The sequence below is a fragment of the Pseudoliparis swirei genome, chromosome 13, assembly GCF_029220125.1.
Source record: "Pseudoliparis swirei isolate HS2019 ecotype Mariana Trench chromosome 13, NWPU_hadal_v1, whole genome shotgun sequence".
NCBI lineage: Eukaryota > Metazoa > Chordata > Actinopteri > Perciformes > Liparidae > Pseudoliparis > Pseudoliparis swirei.
In genome coordinates this window covers 461,778-481,676 of record NC_079400.1, presented here as the reverse complement: position 1 = coordinate 481,676, position 19,899 = coordinate 461,778, and the positions used below count along the sequence as shown (strand labels likewise).

The window sequence follows — 19,899 nt, the reverse complement described above, 5'->3', positions numbered from 1 at the left end:
CCGTCGGCTGCTCACAGAAACGTGTCGCTGTGGCACAGAGTCCTGTGAGCGTATTAGTGCGTGTGTGTGACAGCAGTGGGGGGGGGGGGGGGGTTGCCCATGAACTGCCACATTAGCCCCGTGCCCCTTGGCGACCTGCCGCTCCCTCTGGGGTCGGCCCAGAAGGAGAGCGTTGGGCCTCTTCTGGATATTCACCACCCACCATACATGTGGTATTCTTACTCACGAGTGGTTTCAGAGCTTTAATATCAATTTGGGTAAGTGTTCCTTCAGGCACCGGAATAAGGAGCCCTGTAAATAAATTATACAATTATTAATATGTATATTCACATTATTAATTACAATTATAATAACATCATGAGAATAAAAGAAGACAAATGAAGTCGACACTAGAGAAACAACAACAATAGAGCGCATACAGCTGTGGGAGAGGTTCATAGAATTTCTGTTTCAAATGTTATATATTTATATATATTAAGAGACATTCTGTCTTTAAACCTAATATTGAGCATTGTGCAAACAATCTCAGGTGAATTTAGGTTCTCTACTATAGAAACAAAAGCTGTTTTTCTTTTGCTGCAAGAAAAGAATCGAGTCAAGTTACATTTCTATTAGCAATTGATAATGTTAGATTCAGTAAATCCTGCTGCATTAAGTTTCTGATTCTTGGTCTGACTGGAACATGGTACATTATGTCCTGCAGGGCAATATGAGACGAACTGCCTGCTGTGTCGGTTGTTTTAATCAATACATTCATCAAATTCAGAGCCCCATAGCTCTGTTCTGATCAACTGCCATCGGGACCCTTAACCGACGCTTTACTACATGCATTATTTCTCTTCCAGTGGTTATCTAGTGGTTCAGTAAGTGTTTGCTTCATTTGCACTCACTTTACCATGTCAGTCTTTTGAGACCTTTGTGGTTTGGGAGAGTTTTGTTTGGTATTGTGAGGACAGAGAAGCCTGTGGCCTGGTCACCATCTGTAATGTTGGTAACACTGAGCTGCTCCGTCAGAGCTGCAACATCAGGCGTGCACACATGATGCAGCCGCTGCTTGCTTTGAATTAAGCCATCTCATCTTTCTTTCCCCGCAAGCTCGACTCCTTTTTCCTATTAGCTCATCGAGCCTGATGGGAATATAATCCTGGACCTGAACACAATGTTGTGTTTAACCACCGCAGGGCTGAGACACACTGCTGCCAAATGAAAGACTCCATTCAAACACGGCCCTTCAGACTGGATCATTATGTGAATCACAAGGAGAAATGAGAACGACGACAGGGCCAGATTTGATTTTCGCTTTTATTTCAACACCTTAGTACCTCTATCATATAGTTTATCAGTATATACTTTATTTAATTTAAAGCAGAACTATTTATATATATATACATATCAATATATATGTATATATATATGTATACCTTTTATCTCTGCATATGTATGCTCATACTGTATGTAGTCATATTCATTATGCATTCTACTAGACCCAAAACACTTTTAAATCATAGTATGCAATGCTTTCTACACTACTGCTCAGTCCTTCTACTTTTCAAAATAGTCCATCATGAGATAGCAGTGACTCAACTGAGCATGATAATACAGGGTCATAAATTTAAACTCACATAGAAAGAATACACGTTAAGTCATGTGTGTCAGCGTCACTGGGGTTCACCACAGGGCGAGCAGTAGAGAAAGCATTTACAGTAAATCAAAAATGAAACAAAACAAAGCTTCAAAGAATTTCTCCACACCGTTTGGAAGACGGAGATTCTTAAACATGTTTACATACCTAATATTCTATGTGTTATACTATATTTGTATGTCGTCATCATTCCATAAAGATCTCTACATGATGTGTGTCTGCCTTACAGTTAAAGTCACTGCAGGGAAATGGCTCAACATTGAGCTTCATCTTCCCCTCAATGCAACATGTCTAGTATTTAGTTTAACTTTAGTTTTCAGATTTTTTTTTTAACGTGTGTTTCTTTTTGAGGGTTAATGTGGGGAACAGGGAAACACTGGGATTGTCAGCTAGTGAGAAAAAAACTCTAATTCTCTGACCATAATAAATATGTTTTGGAAAAGGCATTAGAAAGAGAAAGGTGTCGGTCAGGGAAAGCATTGACGAACACTGACGCGTTAAATAAGACACACAGACTCCCGGAGGCTGAAGGTTGAGGTTCAGGTAGACAGAGAAGCAGTAAAAAGCCCTTATTGATCACTGCACCTGCTGTGTGAGAGCGAGCGGTCAACGTTATGGCATCAAAGAGACGGATCCACCCCTTGACCTGTGCTATGGCAAGAAACACCAGTAAAGTGATTTTTAAAAAGAAGCCGATTTTCAGTTAAAAAAGTCATGCAATCCCTTTTCAGTTGCTCTTCTATATATTTAATCTCCTTTTGATAGAATAATCAGGAAAATAATGAAAGGTCATTTCACAACAATATAATCTCAATACTTGTACATCCTCATTATGCACAACTTCAATTCAACAGTTATAAATACCCTGACCAGTTTGAAATGAATGATTGCGATCAGCACTTTGTACAAAACATATGGTTTTACTATAGTAGTGAATCCCGTTTAACATGTAAGATATATTTAGTGCTCGCAAAGTACATACATACAAAGCTTATTGGGGCTTCCTTTGGGGTAATATTGCAAATATATAAAAAGAATACTATTATTGTCTACCATTCTATCTGTCATCATTTACAAACAAATCCATCATGTTCTGACTTTGTCCTCACAGCCATCCGACCCCCGCCTGCCTCCAGCCCTGATGTCAGGACGCCCCTGTTCCACAGAGCTCCTGGCTCAGCCAGGCAGTAACATTGTCACGGGGTTCACCCTTCAACCAGCGACTTTTAAATGTGTCTTTCAACTCAGACTGAAGTTTTCTCAATGCTGCTAAACAGCAGATGGTGTGAGAATCCATCTGTCAGTGTGTGTGTGAGAATATGAGTGTGTGTGTGGTGTGTGTGAATATGTGTTCGTCTTTTACAGCACAAAACTGTGCGTTGATTAAATGCCTGTCCATCAAAAGTTTGAAAGTATATTTTCAGTTGAAGAGCGTCATTTTCATATGATATTCTTAACTTTCTCATACCCAAAAGTCATTCCACAAATTGTAATAGTATTCTCTAAATGTGGAGCAAAATCTGACATAAATCTCCCCCACACATCCTTCTCAGTCTGAGTTCAACCCGTTGACGTCCACTGTCGTTCTATGCACATCTTCTGTTATTGTCCATCTTTGTCAATGAGTGTTTCTCCCTTTCTCTCATCTATTCTCTCAGCCTGTGTCTCAGGGAGAAGTAGTGACATGCAAGGGAGAGGAGAGCCGCCTGGGGAGAGAAGGAGGGCAAATCGATAAGAATAAAAACGAGTGGAAATTAAATAAAGGCGGAGCAAACTAAATCGGGTTGTTGCATTTGTAAATAAAGAGAAAGGGTTGGAGGGAAGATGAGAAAACGTATCAAATTCTATGCATCTAATAAAAAAAGGGGATGGCCCAGCTAACTTCAGTCCTTCTCATCCGGTGCATCCTCTTTTGACCTTTGACCCCATTGGCTCTACATGTTCCAGAGTCTATGAGCCCCCCCTCACCTGTCAGTGAGTTTCTTCAGCGCCCTCTCGATGTTCATTCGGTGCCCCACACGTGTGACTCCCAGGTCCAAGAAATCATCCTTGGTGAGCGAAGGTAGATGTGATCCATCTATCTCATTGTCTATAAAACGCTCTCTGTGTTCCCCCAGGTTCAGGTAAGCCAGCCAGTCGGCCACATCGTACTTGGTCCAGTAGGGCAGGGGCTTGACGGCAAAGGGTTTGGCTGGGGCAGGAGGGGTGAGATGGGGGTAGTTGAGGCAAGATGGGCTGGGTGGCAAGTGTATGGGGGAGGAGGCTCCAGAAAGAAAATGGGTGGGGGAGAGAGAGCGGGAGACAAGTAGGGGGTTTGCACTTGGCACACCAGATGGGGAGAACAGGTGAGGAGTTGAAGTATTGTAGGTATCTCCTTGAGGCACTCCAGGCGAAGGAGGAGTGAGGGGCCCGGGGAAGTCAAAAGGGTTGTTGTAGACAGGTGTAGTGGGAAGTATGGGGAGAGAGGAAGGCCTGGGAGGAGTGGGGTTTGGCTGTTCCGTGCCGTAGATAAGAGGACTGGGAGCTCGCCGCCGTGAGACCGAAGACCGCATCTCCTTCGCGGGACTGCACTGAAAATCAAAAGTCTGCCGGCGCAACTTGGACCTCGGACGCTTCGGCGACGTTGGGTATGGGCAGTAGGTCGGAGAATGGGGAGGGTGTGCATGAACTGGGGAAGGAGGCATCTGTGGAGACGGGGAGCGGGTCCAGTTGCACTGAATTGGGGCTTGAGGGGATGGGGAGACAGAAGGAGTGGCCGACAGATTTGGCGTCAGGATCTGACGGTGCTGTGGAGAGGAGGTGGGTAATGGCGAGGTGGAGTGGCCAGAAGGGGGACTCTGAAAAACATCAGTGAAATCTGCCGAATACCTGTGAGACAAACAAACAAAAAACTTCAGTTAAAATAAGCAGATAGGCAAACTTTCATTTCAATATCAAAAGTCAGTTCATGAAAACAAACCGATGCATGGCAGGTGCCTTTGGACTGTGGCTCCAGTCATCCATGCTCTTCATGCTGCTCATATTCTGGAGCTTGGAACTCAGCTCATTGATGATGCTCGCCTTCACGCCAGAAAGAGGCGAGTGAAGTCTGCGCCCCTCCAACATGATGGCACCTCTCTGCACACCGTCTCCACCGTGCTCATGGTCCCCAACCTCAACCCAGCCCACCGACTGAGGGTCTGGCTGCCTCTCCAAGCAGGCAGCCAGAGTGGTGTTGAACGCTCCATCTAACCTGACATCCTCTGGGTTGCTTTGTCTGTGCAACTGCAAAGGAGCAGGGTTGGTGCTGTTCTGCCTCCGGAGTGCAACAGGCGGACACCTCCCTCCTCCCTCCTTGTAAGGAGGCATCCTTGGAAACACAGGGTTTGCCACTTTGGCGCCGTGCAACTCAAATGTTTGCCCACCCGAGTAGGTTGTACAAGGACCCTGATGCTCACTCCCTCTCTCTTCCTCTCCTCCTTGACCATCTCCTCCTCCTCCGATCCCTCCCTTCTCTCCTCTCTGACCACTCAATCCCAGCATTTCTAAATGGTGGTCACTACTGCTGTGACTGTCCAGCTCCTCAATCCCGGAGTCCACCACGGAATCTTGCCAGTCTCCGCTCTTCGACATAACAGGAGGATGATGTGTGTGATCAGCGGCTTTGCCCCCTGTGCCGAGGCCAGCCCTGTGCCCGGCTGTGGTCATACTGTAGTCAGAGGATCCCAGTGAGGTTGTAGTGGTGTCGGCTGCAGTGGCTGTCATGGTAGTGGTAGAATAGGTCATGGTGGTTGTGAGGGAGACTGTGCCTCTATCCTGGGCCAGGTTGTGACCCCCTACTGAGGGGTCATTAGAGCTGCTGTAATAGGGGTGAGAGTGAGACATGGGCTGGGGTCTGTGGAGTGAAGTGGCAGGCAAAGGTGCAGCGGTAGTGGTAGTGGCAGGCGGAGGGGGAAACATCTGTGGGGACGGATACGATGGAGAGAGAGCCGACTGTGTCAGATTGGCTACCTCACTGTCGTAGGATGTAAGGCTGGAGGCAGCCGAGTCCCCACACTGTGAGGAGGGTTGGGGAGCATTGGAGTGCTTGCCAGATGGAAGAGGGGGTGGGAGAGGTGGTGCAGCAGAGTGTTGACTCCGGTGTTGATGCTGCTGAGGATAGTCCTGGACTCTCTCCTTCTTACCATTAGCAAACTGTATGGGAGGGGGCAAGGGATCTGCAAAGACAAACTCATCATCTGCATCGATTGAGGGAGCTGGTGGAGGGAGAACCATCAGTCCAAGACTTCCACCTGTTCCTGTTCTGGCTTCTCCCATAGTTCCATGCGTTTGTGCTGTGGGAACAGTATACGGAGCGATGGAGCTGGAGTTGGGAGCGCTATCCATCTGCAGAAATGAAGGTCTTCGGGGTGCAGATTGAACTGGCGGTGGAGGAGGCTGCTTGGGTGGAGCAGGTCTGGTGTCATACACCTCCTTTTCTCTTTCCCTGGGGCTCTGTGGGTAATACTGGGTTGTATGCTGACTGGTTCGGTCCTCTGAGAAGCGAACTCGGAGACCCTCCCTGGGTGCTCCCTCCTTTTCTCTCTCCGTCCTCTCCCCTCCTCCTCCACCCAAACGTAATATCCTTGGTGACTGTGGCCGGCTCACAGATGCAGGCGAGGTGGTGGCGGTGGAGGAGCTGAGGTGGGGAGATACGGGGGAAGTGTAGGCAGATTGTGATGGGGTTGCAAAAAGGGAAGGAGTTGGGGTCTGAGCAGTGGTAGGGAACACTCCGACTGTGGACAGCTGCCGACCAAAGTGCCTCTCCTCTCTGCGTGTCCTGCGGTCATCTTTTAGAGCCCTCTCTCTTGCAGCTAGAGCCAGGCCAAGTGGGGATGAGGGGTCCAGAACTTTCCCTGTAAGCGGGTGGATGAAAGTAGTCGTGGCCTGTATGCCATACATTGAGGGAGCTGACTTGGGCTGGCCATCCTGACCAAGGACAGGGAACGAATACTCAGGTAGGCCAAAGGCTGGGGGCATGCTGCTGGAATAGTGGACATAGCTGTCTCCCGAAAACATGCCCTCATCTATAGACTTGGAGGGCCGTAGACGAGGGGTGGGCACTTCCATTTGTGTGCCCTGTAAAGGCTGAATTCTTGCCCCAAGTACTCCTCCTCCCCCCGTCTCCCCATGAATGTCTTCCTCAGATGAGAGGAAGAAAGAAGCACTCTTTCTTCTCATATCTCGGAAACGTTCTCTTTCCCTGCGCGCCCCTCCTCCTCTGAAGGCCGTCCCGTATGTTGACGTGTAGTCCAAGTTTTCCAAGGCTTGCTGCGAGGAAACAGATGGGGCAACAGTTGATGAAGGCAAGGAAGTGGGCGCAGAGGGCTGAGGTGGCAAAGGGGTGAGTGGTGAGGGTAGACTGGTGTTGGGACTGTCTGAGGTTGTATCTGCTGAGGTGTGGTCTTCAAGATCCTGGGGGGGCTCAGCTTCCATGCTGCTACCCTGGCTGCTCCGCCCACTGCTGCTGGTGGAGGGTGCCTTGACAATGATGGTGGGGATGGGGATGGAGCTCTTCTCTTTGGCTGCAACTCCTTTTCCTCGGTGCTGCCGAAGTCCATCCTCCACTTTCGACTGTTTCATTAGAGCTCCTCGACCACCCTTCCTGGTTGTCCCCTTGCCAGCCCCTCCAGCCTGCTCCCGGTTGGCCGTGTGCGGGTGGTGCTGTGGTGCTTGTTGGGCCTTTGGCTTCGCACTTGTCGGTGGTGTAGCACTGCTGTAGCCTCTCCTCAAGCCTCCCATTTTGCCACCTCTCTTGGAAGCCTCCGGCTCTTTGCCACACAGTCCTTCAGATTGTCTGCGGAGGGTAGGGGCCATGGCCTTCTGGTTCATCTCACCAGGCCCTCCCCTCTCCCAGCCTGCTTGTGTGGCATGCCCCTGCTGGTAGTGTCCCCCTTTATCCGCTGGCCCTCTCCCGGGATGAGGGCCAGCGGATAAAGGTGGCTCTGGGGCGGATGTGTTCGGGGGTGCGGGTATTTCCTCCGGTCCTGGCACTGACAGGCTGCGAGCCAGTTTGATAGGAGGTGGGTGTAGATACTGTCTTTCCTCCTCTGTTACACCTGAGAACAAGAAAACACATGTTTATAAAAGAAACTAGTGAGCAGGCAGAAATCTATCCACGATGATTGCCATTACCAATAGATTTTTGACGTATCATGGCTGCATGCTGAGTGTGGCCGGGTTGAAAATGAGCTTGGTTGTAGCCAACAGCTGCTCCGGGCTGCACCATACTCACTGATGGCTGATGCTCATAGGGTTGCTTCAATTGATGAAACACATTTTGAAATGGGAGCAACAGAGAATTTGAAAAGAAGAAGGAAGTAAAGACAGAAGAGGAAACATTAATAACACAAAATCAAATTAAACTGATGTTGGCTGTTAAGCTGATATTGTTATACTGTCTAATGCAATATAGAAGAAAAAATATGACAATATTGAATAACCAGTGAGTCTTGTATTGGAGTATCAGGCAACAGAGCATGGAGGCAAGGGCACAGACTGACTCACACTTAAATAAATGATTTGGTGTGGTTGGTCCATTGTTAATCATTTTTTGTAAAGTGAGAATCCGAGCACATACACAGCTATAAAACTGAGCTTTAGACCAAGCTGCTTTAACGATAGGAAACCTCTTGAGAGTCACTTCCATAAGAACATATATGCTTTATCCTAAATCAGTGGAGAAGCTCTGTTCTATGGTGAGTGTGGAAAGGAAGATAATGGGAGAGAGATTCATAACCTACAGAATTTGCTAATAGTTTGTAGACATGGGAATTGTGTCTAGCAGGAACACACATTATGGTAATGACCAAAACTAGGACAAGTTACATAAGATTATGAACAGGACCTCATTGGAGACGTTGGGAACAATACTCTTGCTCCGGTCCCTCTTGCCTCCATGACCCCTCTGGCCCTGGTTGTCTGGTGTAATAGTGTGTTGGGCAGCAGCCAAGATTTCATCCAGTTTATCTAAAACAAAGATCAAGCAGAGGCAGGGCAGGAAGAAATGTCAAGTGAGAGGGAGGATGAAATAAAGGCAGAAACATAAAAAGAAGGAATCCCCCCCGTCCCCTCAAGGCTTAAAAACACCCCTCTACAGAATGACAAGAGCGGTGAGAGTGATTTTTTTTACTTAGTGCCATCTGATAGACGGTCCTCTTCTTATCAGGAGCAAGAGAGGACTCGTATTCTGAAAAGGAGGGGGTGGGGGGGGGAGCATCAAACAGGCTAACTTTGAATTAAAGCTCAGAGGCTGATAGGAGTCGTGATCAAGGCTGATATTCACCTGCTTTCTTTTTCCATGGAGACGCAGCTGGAGCATACATCATTTGGGAAACAGAAAATAGGTGTGACTAGAACTGCTGTGTGCTCATGTGGCAGATGACGTGGATGAAACACATACTCAGACACATGTGATGGTGTGAACACTGACGTGATGAGGAATGGTGATGGGGAGGGGAATGATCATGAGAGCACACACATCCGTGATTCTCCCACCTTTGTCCACTGTGTGCAGAAGGAAAAGAAAAGAAAACAGTTGGTGACACCAGCCCAGTGTCATTTCACAATGTGTTTAATTATAGCCTTTCTTCTTCACATGCAAATTAACAAAAAAGCTTCTTTCACATCAAAGAATTGCTAATGAAAAAGGTGATATCGCACAAGTACTGGATGATCCTCTCGGCTCTCTGCATCATCTTCGGTTCATATGTCATGATGTGTTTCTCTCTCCGTGCCATAGTAATGGACCACTATGCTGTAGAGAAGCTGTTGTTCTTGTTCTTTCCAGACCCCTATCAGCTCACCCATGTCTTCCAGCTCTGATGTCATTGACTTGGAGCGCAGGGCGATGGCAGGAGGAGTCAGTCTTTTCGTCTGCTGCGGCGCTGCCAAGGGAAAGCAGCCAAACGCAGACTTAATGTTTAGTCTTCTCGTATAAACACACCATCACCATTGACAACCACATTGCAACAGATATCTTCACGCCATAAACATAGGATGGAAATGACGGACGGGGAAAGTTGGACTCGTACCTCTCTTCCGAGCAGTGTCCTCCAGCTCAGGGTTTCGAGCAACCATCACAACTTTCACCATCAGGCTGTTGCTGCCCTGTCGGATCATGTTGACCACCTGCCGGTGGCCGACCTTCACGACATCATGGCCGTTCACCTTACAGACGCAAAGACACGGAAGGATGCAATGAAGAATGAGCTGATCCACTTGTATGAAGAAGAAAAAGGTTATTGAAAGCGATTGGACAGAAACACACTTCAAAGAATTAGCTTGGGGCTTTATGTGACCACTGGTTCACTTTCGTAATGCAGCTTTCCCATATTTGTCATATGTTGTTATAGTTGTCAAATACTTTTTTCAACATAAATAACCTTCCATTTTTTTAGCCGAGTGCACCAGAAATCCAGGCAGCTACTCCAGTAATCACACTCACAAAGGCTCGGCCACTAACATTTAAAACACGTCACATAGTGCCTCAGGTTCAGTTTGTGTGTTAGTCCAAAATGCCTCTCGTACTTACCTCGATGAGGAAATCCCCCATCCTCAGGCCCGCCCTCCAGGCCACGCCCCCCTCATCCACAGACTCCAGATACTGCAGCGCGGGGAACGCTGGCGTCGGAGTGAACTCCTCTATGGGAGTCTGAGCTGCAGGGGACCGAAGACAACAAGATGAGCATGAGTGGACACGGAGAACAAGAGCATAGATCTGAAAGCGAGGGAGGGGTAGAGGGATATAAAGAGAGAGAAAGAGCATATGTGACTGATACATCTATAGAGGCAGAATAATACGAGGTCCATGTGGATGGAGAGGCTCACCTTTAGCGCCCCGAAGCACAAAGCCAAAGCCTTCATTGTCTTTCTTCTGTAGGAGCACTGTCTTCTCCTTAATGATGTAGTCACTGAGAAAGAGGAGGAGCAGAGGGGGATGGAGAGAGAGAACATGACAGAGAATAGGGGAGGAAGCTTTAGGACTGAGTAACATACAAATATGATTGTCATGCAAATAAAGCCTTTTCTGAGCGTGTAAAACAAGCCATCCTGCATCATGAAATCACACTGCAGCAGTGGAGCTGGGCTGGAGAATGTCAGGCAGAAAAGCGCTGGTGCACAAAAGGGTTGATGTCAGGATACAGTGAGTGTCACAATGGGATGAAATGGATACGAGATGGCGCTCCATGTTATGGACCACTAGAGCCGACCAGCACTGGGCCTCGGAGGGCAGAGATGATCACAGATGTGATGCCATGTTCTCATCAGACTGCTGCTTCGTTATTATATTAACATGTCTGGGGCTTTGGCCAAGCTCTTCAACCCTTCCTCTAAGACTGCTTCAAATGGACTCCACACGGCCACATGACTCACTTCTGGACTTGACTTTCTCACAATGTCAATTCACCCGGTGATGTTCGAGAGCCTGGGGCTCGAGCAGAGCGCTGTGATTGAAGAGGAATTCCAGATATGTGTTTCCTAGGCATCTCATTTCAGTGTTGTGCTCTTCAGCTGAAACCAAACTGACAATCCAACTGAAACCCACTCAGAGAAGAGATGCACTGGGAGTGCACCGGACGACTTGTGTTTTCGAAAGTGAGAGTTTGACTCCCAATAATAAAGGAAAAAGCTCCGGGACATCATTTACATGTCGTTTTAAAATGGTGTTTTCTTCTTTATGACCCTCCCCCTTTCAAATGAGGATTTGTGGTGAATTGTGTGCGTTCACACCTGGACTCACTTTTCCGCTGTGAGTTCTTACTTTCGGGCTCAATACCTATTCTAAATTTCAATTGTTCGTCTCTCGGATGGACAGAGCCGACACCGTGGGGCTGGATCCAACCCGAACTCTCCGTAACCTAAACACCACCATTTGATTGGCTTCCTGACAATCAGGTCTGAAGGGTGACTTGCCCATGCAACCTTTAAAAAACCCCACAATGCAACATTTTTAAAATGCCAACAATTTGATTTATTTGTACGCTTCCGGCAGCAGACTTAAATATGATCTACGCCTGGCAGAGGAGCCCATAACTCACCAACTTCATTCTGCCTCCACCACTTGTGAAACACCCATGTGTATACGTCCTAAAATAACCAAAACAGTTATAGAATGTTCTTCACCGCCTCTTACATCGCAGAACCAGACATGGTTGGTGTATTGGAGAGACGTATTCCAGTCCAGAGCAACAGATCACAGAGTCAGCAGAGCCACGAGCAGGAGCCACGAGCAGGCCTGCAGACCCAGACTTCCACACCGAGTTGTAACTTCAGCGCCGAACAGACGACGGCGAGCTTCCCTCCCGAGGTCCGTCCCTCGTGTGTTCTCCATCGATGTTTCTGTTTCGCCAACGCAGAGCCGCCTTCCAGCCATCTGCTCCTCACACCTCTCTCCTTTCCTCTCACCCTGTCCCCCACCATGCTCCCTCTCTGAGGAGCAAAGTAGCAAAGAGTGGGTGGACACATCCATCGGGCTCTTCATGCCTCCGTTGGACAAGGGGCCTCTGGTCCTCTGCTTGCAGTAACACACCACATTCCCCTTTACATATTTAAGACTATTCAACTTATATGACACCATTGACCATTATTGCCTGGCCAATTAGGGCCATAACCAGCCCTGTAGGCTTGTAGCACCCCGCTGGATACCGGCTGCATGAAGCTGGAAGCCTCCGAGAGCCCAGAGTCATTATGTTCCCTACTGAGTCATCTTCTCTTCTACCCACAATTACTGAGAGAAAATGAAGCTTTTAACCGTTAGCCTGCTGAATGCACATGCAGATAGACTGGCTATGGAGATATATATCTATATATATATAGATATATATCCACACTACATAAATGAGGCACATGATAGGTGTTAGTGACAGACACTGGGGAGGGAGACGTAGATAGATGAACAGTATATATATATATATAGGAACAGGGGAGATACTTCCACAGAAATTAAGCACTATGACGTATACACTTATAAGTGAAAACACATATATATTTAATTCAGTGTATATAGTCACATGCACACAGACATGCACAGAAATAAATGGTTGATCACATTAGAGCTGGGGAGGAACTGACAAACCACTCGTTCTCTTTCATCTTCTGTGCAGACAAAATAACTCACATTCCTAATGATACACCGGGAAAAATACAAACAATATGGGATGTGACAATACTCATTAAAAAAGGAACGACATACATGGGAAGTAAATGGTGAATGAAAAAAATCTGCTTAAAGAAATCCTGACTCAAAGGGAAGGAAACAGCCTGTCTGCTGAACGCCTCCGTGTGATCCTTCATGCAGGAACACACAGTCTGCCTCCACTTGCCACCACAGACATGCAAAGGAAGGTAAAACACACATATACACACATTCAGAGACACACGGCACAACATGCACAGCAAATGAGTCGGTCTTTGAAAAGCACGGCCATCTACCTCTCCCCTCTCTCCATTGTCCTCTCCTCACATCCATAGCCAGCCAATGAATGAGGAAACAGCCGCTACCTGTAAATGAACCACACGCTCCTGTTTCTGGGGCCCAGTGACGGCCACGAAGAAGAGAGGGAGAGAGAGAGATCTCTCTCTCCGCAACCCCCCATTGCCATGTCCCCCCCCCTTCCTCTCTCGCGCACACTCTCTTTACCTCCTCCTCCTCCTCCCTCCTTTTCCTCCTCCCCCCCGGTCTTCCAGCGAGAGCTCAGGCGCCCGCGAGAGTGGAGGAGAGAACGAGAGAGAGAGAGCGTGATGGTCTGCACCCCGCACACTTCAGACAAGAGAAAGACAATGAGAGAGAATACCAGCAATGATCCCACCAGGGAGAGAGTATGGTGTGGAACACGAAGAGGGATGGGCTCCGAGAGAAGATGGAGAGCTGATCTGCGCGTGGGGAGCGGGGGATGGGAACGACACGGGGAGACGCTGCCCGGTGACCACCGACACGCAGCAGCTGACTCCCCCCCGGGAGATCCAGAGCACATTTGCAAACTTGTGTGTCCCTCCTCTGAAGCAGAGCATCGTCACACACAGCAGGCGCCCCCCCACGGCTCTCTGGAACACTGTTTGACATTCCCCCGCATCCCGAGCTGCGGACCCCCAGAACGGAGCTTCACCTCGGGGCGACGCTAACCAGCCGAGCACAGGACTCCATCCCCATGGCGGCTACCTCCACTCACAACACAGGCGCGGCCGCAGCAAAGCGTTTCTCTGGAAGGACGGAGAATATATATATATATACATATATATATACATATATATATACATATACATATATACATACACACAGAGCGGAGCACACGGCTAACGTCAGCCACGACGGCAAGAGGCTGTCAGACCCTGGGGGGCGACTCCAAGGCCCCGAGCTCAGGGACCCAACCATTGTTTGGTTGCTCAGCCTCCTCATGACTCATCAGCAGGATGATGTACACACACACACACACACACACACACATTCAGATGCACACCAACTCTCAAACAAACATGCACAGCTTTATAATACGCCGCTGCAGCTGCCCGGGGCTCAGCTGCAGCTTCAGACGAATACCATGGAAGAGGAGGAGTACCACCCTCCTCCTCCTCCTTTCATTATGGCACTATTGTGTTCAGTGTTAACAAGCAACGAGAGAGAGAGGGGGGGAGAGAGAGAGAGAGAGAGGGAGAGAGAGGGAGAGGGAGAGAGAGAGAGAGAGAGAGAGGAGGAGAGGGAGAGTGGGAGAGGGAGAGAGACAGAGGGAGAGAGAGAGGGAGAGAGGGAGAGAGACAGAGGGAGAGAGAGAGGGAGAGAGAGGGAGAGAGAGAGAGAGAGAGAGAGTGGGAGAGGGAGAGAGGGAGAGAGAGAGTCTCATGAGACCAGGCTCAGAATTATTATGAGCTGCAGCCAATCACGGTCATCCGTGTTTGATGAGTCCATCTATTTTCAAACTGGTATCCGGTTCAGGGTGGTGCGGAGGCCCGTCCCAGCATGCATTGGGAGAAAAGTCGTGGGACAATTTGAAATGTGGCAGGGCAGCAGACACAGGAGCCCCCCGTCGGCCCCCAACGCGTTGACCTCTCAGGGCGTCGGGTCAGAGCGTCTCTCTCACCTGGGCCCGTCGGCGCCGTCGTAGGTCCCGACCGTGACGTTCCGGAACAGCTTCCTCTTGGCCTTCTCACTGCTCGTCTCTGCAACAGGAAACATGTGACCCTTCAGCGCCCGCCACCATTGGGTCTTTAGTGCCAGTATAACCAGATGTATTGAAAATGGTCTCCATGGCTTAGAGTTTGTGAAAATAGGGAGACAAGTTCATTTGTGAAGCTGCTGGTAAACATGAGCATGCATGTTCAGTCCGTTTCCTGTTCCTGTGTCTCATGAGACTCACATCCCAACAGCATCCCTGATCTACCTGCTCGCTGGTCTTTGCTGAGAGCCGCCACCTCTTCCACGCAGTCGGAGGGAAACCAGCCCGTGCGCCCCTTGGCGGTTCCTTCCCAGGATCCTCCTTCTCCGACACTGAGCACTGAGACACAGACCAGATGGATTTACATGTGGCTCGTAAGCCTTGACACAAACTCTTCCACGTTCATACGTCCTTCAGCTTCCCTGTTGAAATGAAGCCATTTAAAAACGGTACATTGGACCCTCCAGAGGAACATGTGTGTTCTGGTGCTTCTCCTTTCTCCACTTTGAGATCCTCTCGTCCCTCATGAACATCTCTTCTTGCTCTTGATGGTTTACACACAGAGTGAAACAACATGTCTGCATTAAACTCCTACAGAGGGACTCAGCCTCCTGCAGGTGAGCGTTGAGCTACCTGTCCTCCAACAACAACATGAAGACCGTGATGGCTCGGCTCGTGGCGTCTCTTTAATCTCATCATGGATTATTTGCAACGGGCTCTAGCTCACCTTTAACTCTGTCGCCTTTGTTCAGTGAGAGTTCTTTGTCTCCGCTGGCAGAGTAGGCCCGGGTGGCCGTGTACATCCGGCCCGGCACTGCGCTGTACATCCGCTTCACCGGACCTCCACGGCCCGCTGAGGTCGCACTGCAGGGAGAGAGAGAGAGAGAGAGAGAGAGAGGAGGAGAGAGACAGAGAGAGAGACAGATAGAGGGAGAGAGAGGGAGAGAGGGAGACAGAGAGAGCGAGAGACAGAGAGAGAGACAGAGAGAGGGAGAGAGAGAGACAGAGAGAGAGAGGGAGACAGAGAGAGAGACAGATAGAGGGAGAGAGAGGGAGACAGAGAGAGGGAGACAGAGAGAGGGGAGGAGAGAGAGGGAGGAGGGAGACAGAGAGAGAGACAGAGAGGGAGGGAGAGAGACAGAGAGGGAGAAAGAGAGAGAGAGAGAGGGAGGGAGGAGAGAGAGAGAGAGAGAGAGAGAGAGACAGATAGAGGAGAGAGGGAGAGAGAGAGAGGAGGGAGGAGGAGAGACAGAGAGAGACAGAGAGAGAGAGAGAGAGAGGAGGGAGGAGACAGAGAGAGAGACAGAGAGAGGAGGGAGGAGAGAGAGAGAGAGAGGGAGGGAGGTAGAGAGAGAGGGAGACAGAGAGAGAGACAGAGAGAGGGAGGGAGACAGAGAGGGAGACAGAGAGAGAGACAGATAGAGGGAGAGAGAGGGAGAGAGGGAGGGAGGGAGAGGGAGAGAGACAGAGAGAGAGACAGATAGAGGGAGGGAGAGAGAGAGAGGGAGGGAGGGAGACAGAGGGAGGGAGAGAGGGAGGGAGACAGAGAGAGAGACAGATAGGAGAGAGAGAGAGGGAGGGAGGAGAGAGAGGAGAGAGGGAGAGAGAGGAGGAGAGAGAGAGAGGGAGGAGAGAGAGAGGGAGAGAGACAGTGAGAGAGGAGAGAGAGGGAGAGAGAGAAAGGAGAGAGAGAGAGAGAGACAGATAGATAAGAGAGAGAGAGAGGAGAGGAGAGAGAGAGGAGAGGAGAGAGAGAGAGAGAGAGAGAGAGAGGGAGAGGAGAGAGAGAGAGGAGAGAGAGAGAGAGACAGAGAGAGAGAGAGAGAGAGAGACAGAGAGAGGGAGAGACACAGAGAGAGAGACAGAGAGAGGGAGAGAGAGAGAGAGAGAGAGAGACAGAGAGGGAGGGAGGGAGGGAGGGAGAGAGAGGGAGGGAGACAGAGAGAGAGAGACAGAGAGAGACAGAGAGAGGGAGAGACAGAGAGGGAGACAGAGAGAGGGAGAGAGAGAGAGAGAGAGAGAGAGAGAGAGCGAGAGACAGAGAGAGACAGAGAGGGAGGGAGATAGACAGAGAGAGAGAGAGAGAGAGACAGAGAGAGACAGATAGATTGATTGTCTAGGTGTCTTTATTTTCCATTCATTTCAGGTTACAGTTATACTGTTGATCAAAAAATTACAAAACTAAATAATGCAAATACAAATAAACAAACATCAACAAGAAAACATTAGAAAGGAACAACAACTCATAAGTTCAGAAACAGAGCGTCTCCTCTAACTGAACACAGGACGTCCTTTAGCGCCCAAAATGTCACAAACAGTTCTGTTTTATTTGTTAGTTTGTAAAAACCAAACTCCCCCCTGAGCCGAGCGGTCAGGAGCCCCGTCAGCATCAGACTTGCGTCTTCTGACCCTGAACCTCTGACGCGGTTTTTCCTGGATTTCCAAATTGCCAGTTTGGCCAGTCCTGAGAGGAAATTGATTAGTGTGTGCACATTTTTGTTTTTTTGGGAATAGTTCGGACCATAAATAAAAAGGCGAAAAGAGAAAAGTTCCCCTAAGCCCTGATACCATGCCTGCAGGCGACTGAAAAGTCTGACCCGTCTGGAGCACTCCACAAACAGATGGTGGATCGTTTCTGTCTGAGAGCAGAAAGGACAGCCGTCTCCTGAGCCCGGATCCAGGTGCACCAGATACCGGTTCGTAGCTATGGCCCCATGTACAATCCTCCACTGGAGGTCTCCTGTCCTTTTATCTACAGGGGGTTTGTACAGGGAACGCCAACTGCCCCCTGGGGAGGATCCCCTGCCAAAGAAACCTGTCCACTTCGACACCCTCACACCCTCCAGAGAACGCAGGTTAGAAACCTTCACAGAGATCTGGTACACTGCTTTCCTCCCCAGAGACTCAAACTCCCCCAACTGAGGTGTCTTCAGGGACAGCAAGATGTCCTCCTCCTCCTTCCACTGTCCAACCGCAGGACAGACCACCAGAGGTGGGAAGACATACTCACACTCATCATCCCATTGGTTGAATATAGTGGGGTCCTCAACAAATGCTCTAAGGGCTTCTGGTAGAGAAGCACACACCTCCTCCACCAGCCTGAGCAGCAGCCTGCTGGACCGGATTCTGCTCAGCTCCGCAAGCTGAGGGATGGAGGTCTTCATGAGATGACCCAGCTTCACACAGCCGGCCTCTCTCAGTCTAGATCTCAGGCTGACCGACGTCAGGGCTTGGGATGAGATGTAGCTGCTCAAAGAGCCACATCCCTGGTGTCATCACAGCTCTCCTGTGGACTGTAAAAACCTGCCATGCCTGTAAGACAGACTGGTAGAACGGGTCAGGCCAGTTAAATCCACTGACTGGGGCTGAAGGAGGAACAGGTGTTTATCATACCCTAAACGTCCAGCCTTTCTCAGCAGCACACAGGCAGCATCGGTCCATGGCAGGCCAAAGCTGTACAGTAGCCTCTGAGCCGTCTGCAATCTGAAAGCTCTGATGCGCGATGCAATGTCCACAAGGCCCTGTCCTCCTTCCTGGACCGGCAGGTACAGCACCGCAGCTCTCAGCCAGTGAAGTCCGGACCAGAAGAAATCCACAACTGCCTTTTGGATCCTTTGGATCAGGGCCTGTGGTGGAGGAAGAACTACAAATCGGTGCCAAAGGGTCGAGGCAACCAAGTTATTTATGATTAGGACCCTCCCCCTGTAAGAGAGCTGCGGTAGCAGCCATTTCCATTTCGACAGTCTAGTACAGACTCTCTCCATAGCACCCTCCCAGTTCTGTGTTTGAAACTCCTCTGTTCCCAAAAAAACACCTAAAACCTTCAAGCCCTGCCTTCCCCATCTGAGGTTGCCTGGTAGCTTTGGTGTTTCCTTGCCTACCCACTGCCCAACCTGCAAAGCTTCGCTCTTCCCCCAGTTTACCTTTGCTGAAGATGCCCTCTCAAACAAAACTAAACTGCTCCCCAGAACATCGACATCCCTCTGGTCTTTGACGAGCACATTAACATCGTCAGCGTATGCTGACACCACGAGCGAGGGCCGATGAGGTAGCCCGGTAACAAGAGGCCTGACAGACGGGATCTCAGTCTGTTCAGAAGAGGTTCAATGGCAATAGCATAGAGCTGTCCAGAGATAGGACATCCCTGTCTAATACCTCTCTGGACCTGAACTGGACAGCTCAGCGCACCCCCCACCTTCACCAGGCACCAAACCTCCCTGGACATTAAACCCAAAAGTGACACAAACCCTTCACCAAAACCAAAAGCCCTTAAAGTGGAAAAAAGAAAACTATGATCAACACGATCAAAGGCCTTTTCTTGATCTAAGGATATTACACCCACATCAATATCATACAGTTTACAAACACTAAATAAGTCTCTCATGAGAAAAATATTGTCCATGATGGATCTGTCCGGTACGCAGTAAGACTGGTCCCTCTGGATTATAGTCTGTAGAAAGTTTTTCAGACGGTTGGCGAGCACCTTGGAAAGAAGTTTATAGTCTGTGCATAACAGCGCCACGGTCTCCAGTTCTTCAACAGGGACAAGTCCGCTTTCTTTGGTAGCAGTGACAGCACTGCATGTCGACATGTTGTGGGTAACAGGCCTGTCTGTGAACACTCCTGCAGCACCTCCCACAGGTCGGCTCCCAAACACTTCCAGAAGTGCTTGTAGAAGTCTGCCGGCAGCCCGTCCAGCAGGAGCTCTCCCAGCAGCCATCTGACCCACAGCAGCGGTCAGCTCCTCCAGGAGATGCTGGCATCGAGGCAGCTCTCCTCGGGGCCCAGCTGAGGAAGGTCCTGAAGCAGCTCGTCAACGCTCTCTTTGTGGCTGTCCTCCTTCTTGAAGAGGGCGCTGTAGAAACTTACTGCTGTCTCATCTCAACCGGGTCAGTCGTCATCTCACCATCAGGGAGGCGGAGAGAAACCATTTGTTTGGTCCGAGAGAGGGACTTCTCCAGATTGAAGAAGTAGGAAGTAGGAGCATCCATGTCCCTCACACTGGTGAACCTCGACCTGACCGAGGCTCCCTTAGCTCGTTCACGTAAAAATGAACCTAGTTGTTCTTTCTTCTGCTGAAGCCGGTGT

At 49.4% G+C, this 19,899-nt stretch overlaps 1 protein-coding gene across 1 annotated transcript in view; it reads right to left on the bottom strand.

Moving 5' to 3' along the window:
* Nucleotides 1-2,366: 2,366 nt before the first annotated feature.
* Nucleotides 2,367-19,899, bottom strand: part of LOC130203906 (SH3 and multiple ankyrin repeat domains protein 1-like) — a 29,384-nt gene continuing 11,851 nt past the window's right edge. The window contains exons 14-27 of the mRNA XM_056430364.1: nucleotides 15,539-15,675; nucleotides 15,037-15,150; nucleotides 14,737-14,815; nucleotides 10,490-10,572; nucleotides 10,194-10,318; nucleotides 9,694-9,829; nucleotides 9,466-9,546; nucleotides 9,158-9,166; nucleotides 8,946-8,972; nucleotides 8,793-8,849; nucleotides 8,508-8,629; nucleotides 7,796-7,919; nucleotides 4,602-7,719; nucleotides 2,367-4,510 (exon numbers count right to left, since the gene is read on the bottom strand). Of these exons, the coding sequence (XP_056286339.1) occupies nucleotides 3,607-4,510; nucleotides 4,602-7,719; nucleotides 7,796-7,919; nucleotides 8,508-8,629; nucleotides 8,793-8,849; nucleotides 8,946-8,972; nucleotides 9,158-9,166; nucleotides 9,466-9,546; nucleotides 9,694-9,829; nucleotides 10,194-10,318; nucleotides 10,490-10,572; nucleotides 14,737-14,815; nucleotides 15,037-15,150; nucleotides 15,539-15,675 (5,116 nt within the window). The 3' untranslated portion in view covers nucleotides 2,367-3,606. The remainder of the gene's footprint in view (nucleotides 4,511-4,601; nucleotides 7,720-7,795; nucleotides 7,920-8,507; nucleotides 8,630-8,792; nucleotides 8,850-8,945; nucleotides 8,973-9,157; nucleotides 9,167-9,465; nucleotides 9,547-9,693; nucleotides 9,830-10,193; nucleotides 10,319-10,489; nucleotides 10,573-14,736; nucleotides 14,816-15,036; nucleotides 15,151-15,538; nucleotides 15,676-19,899) is intronic.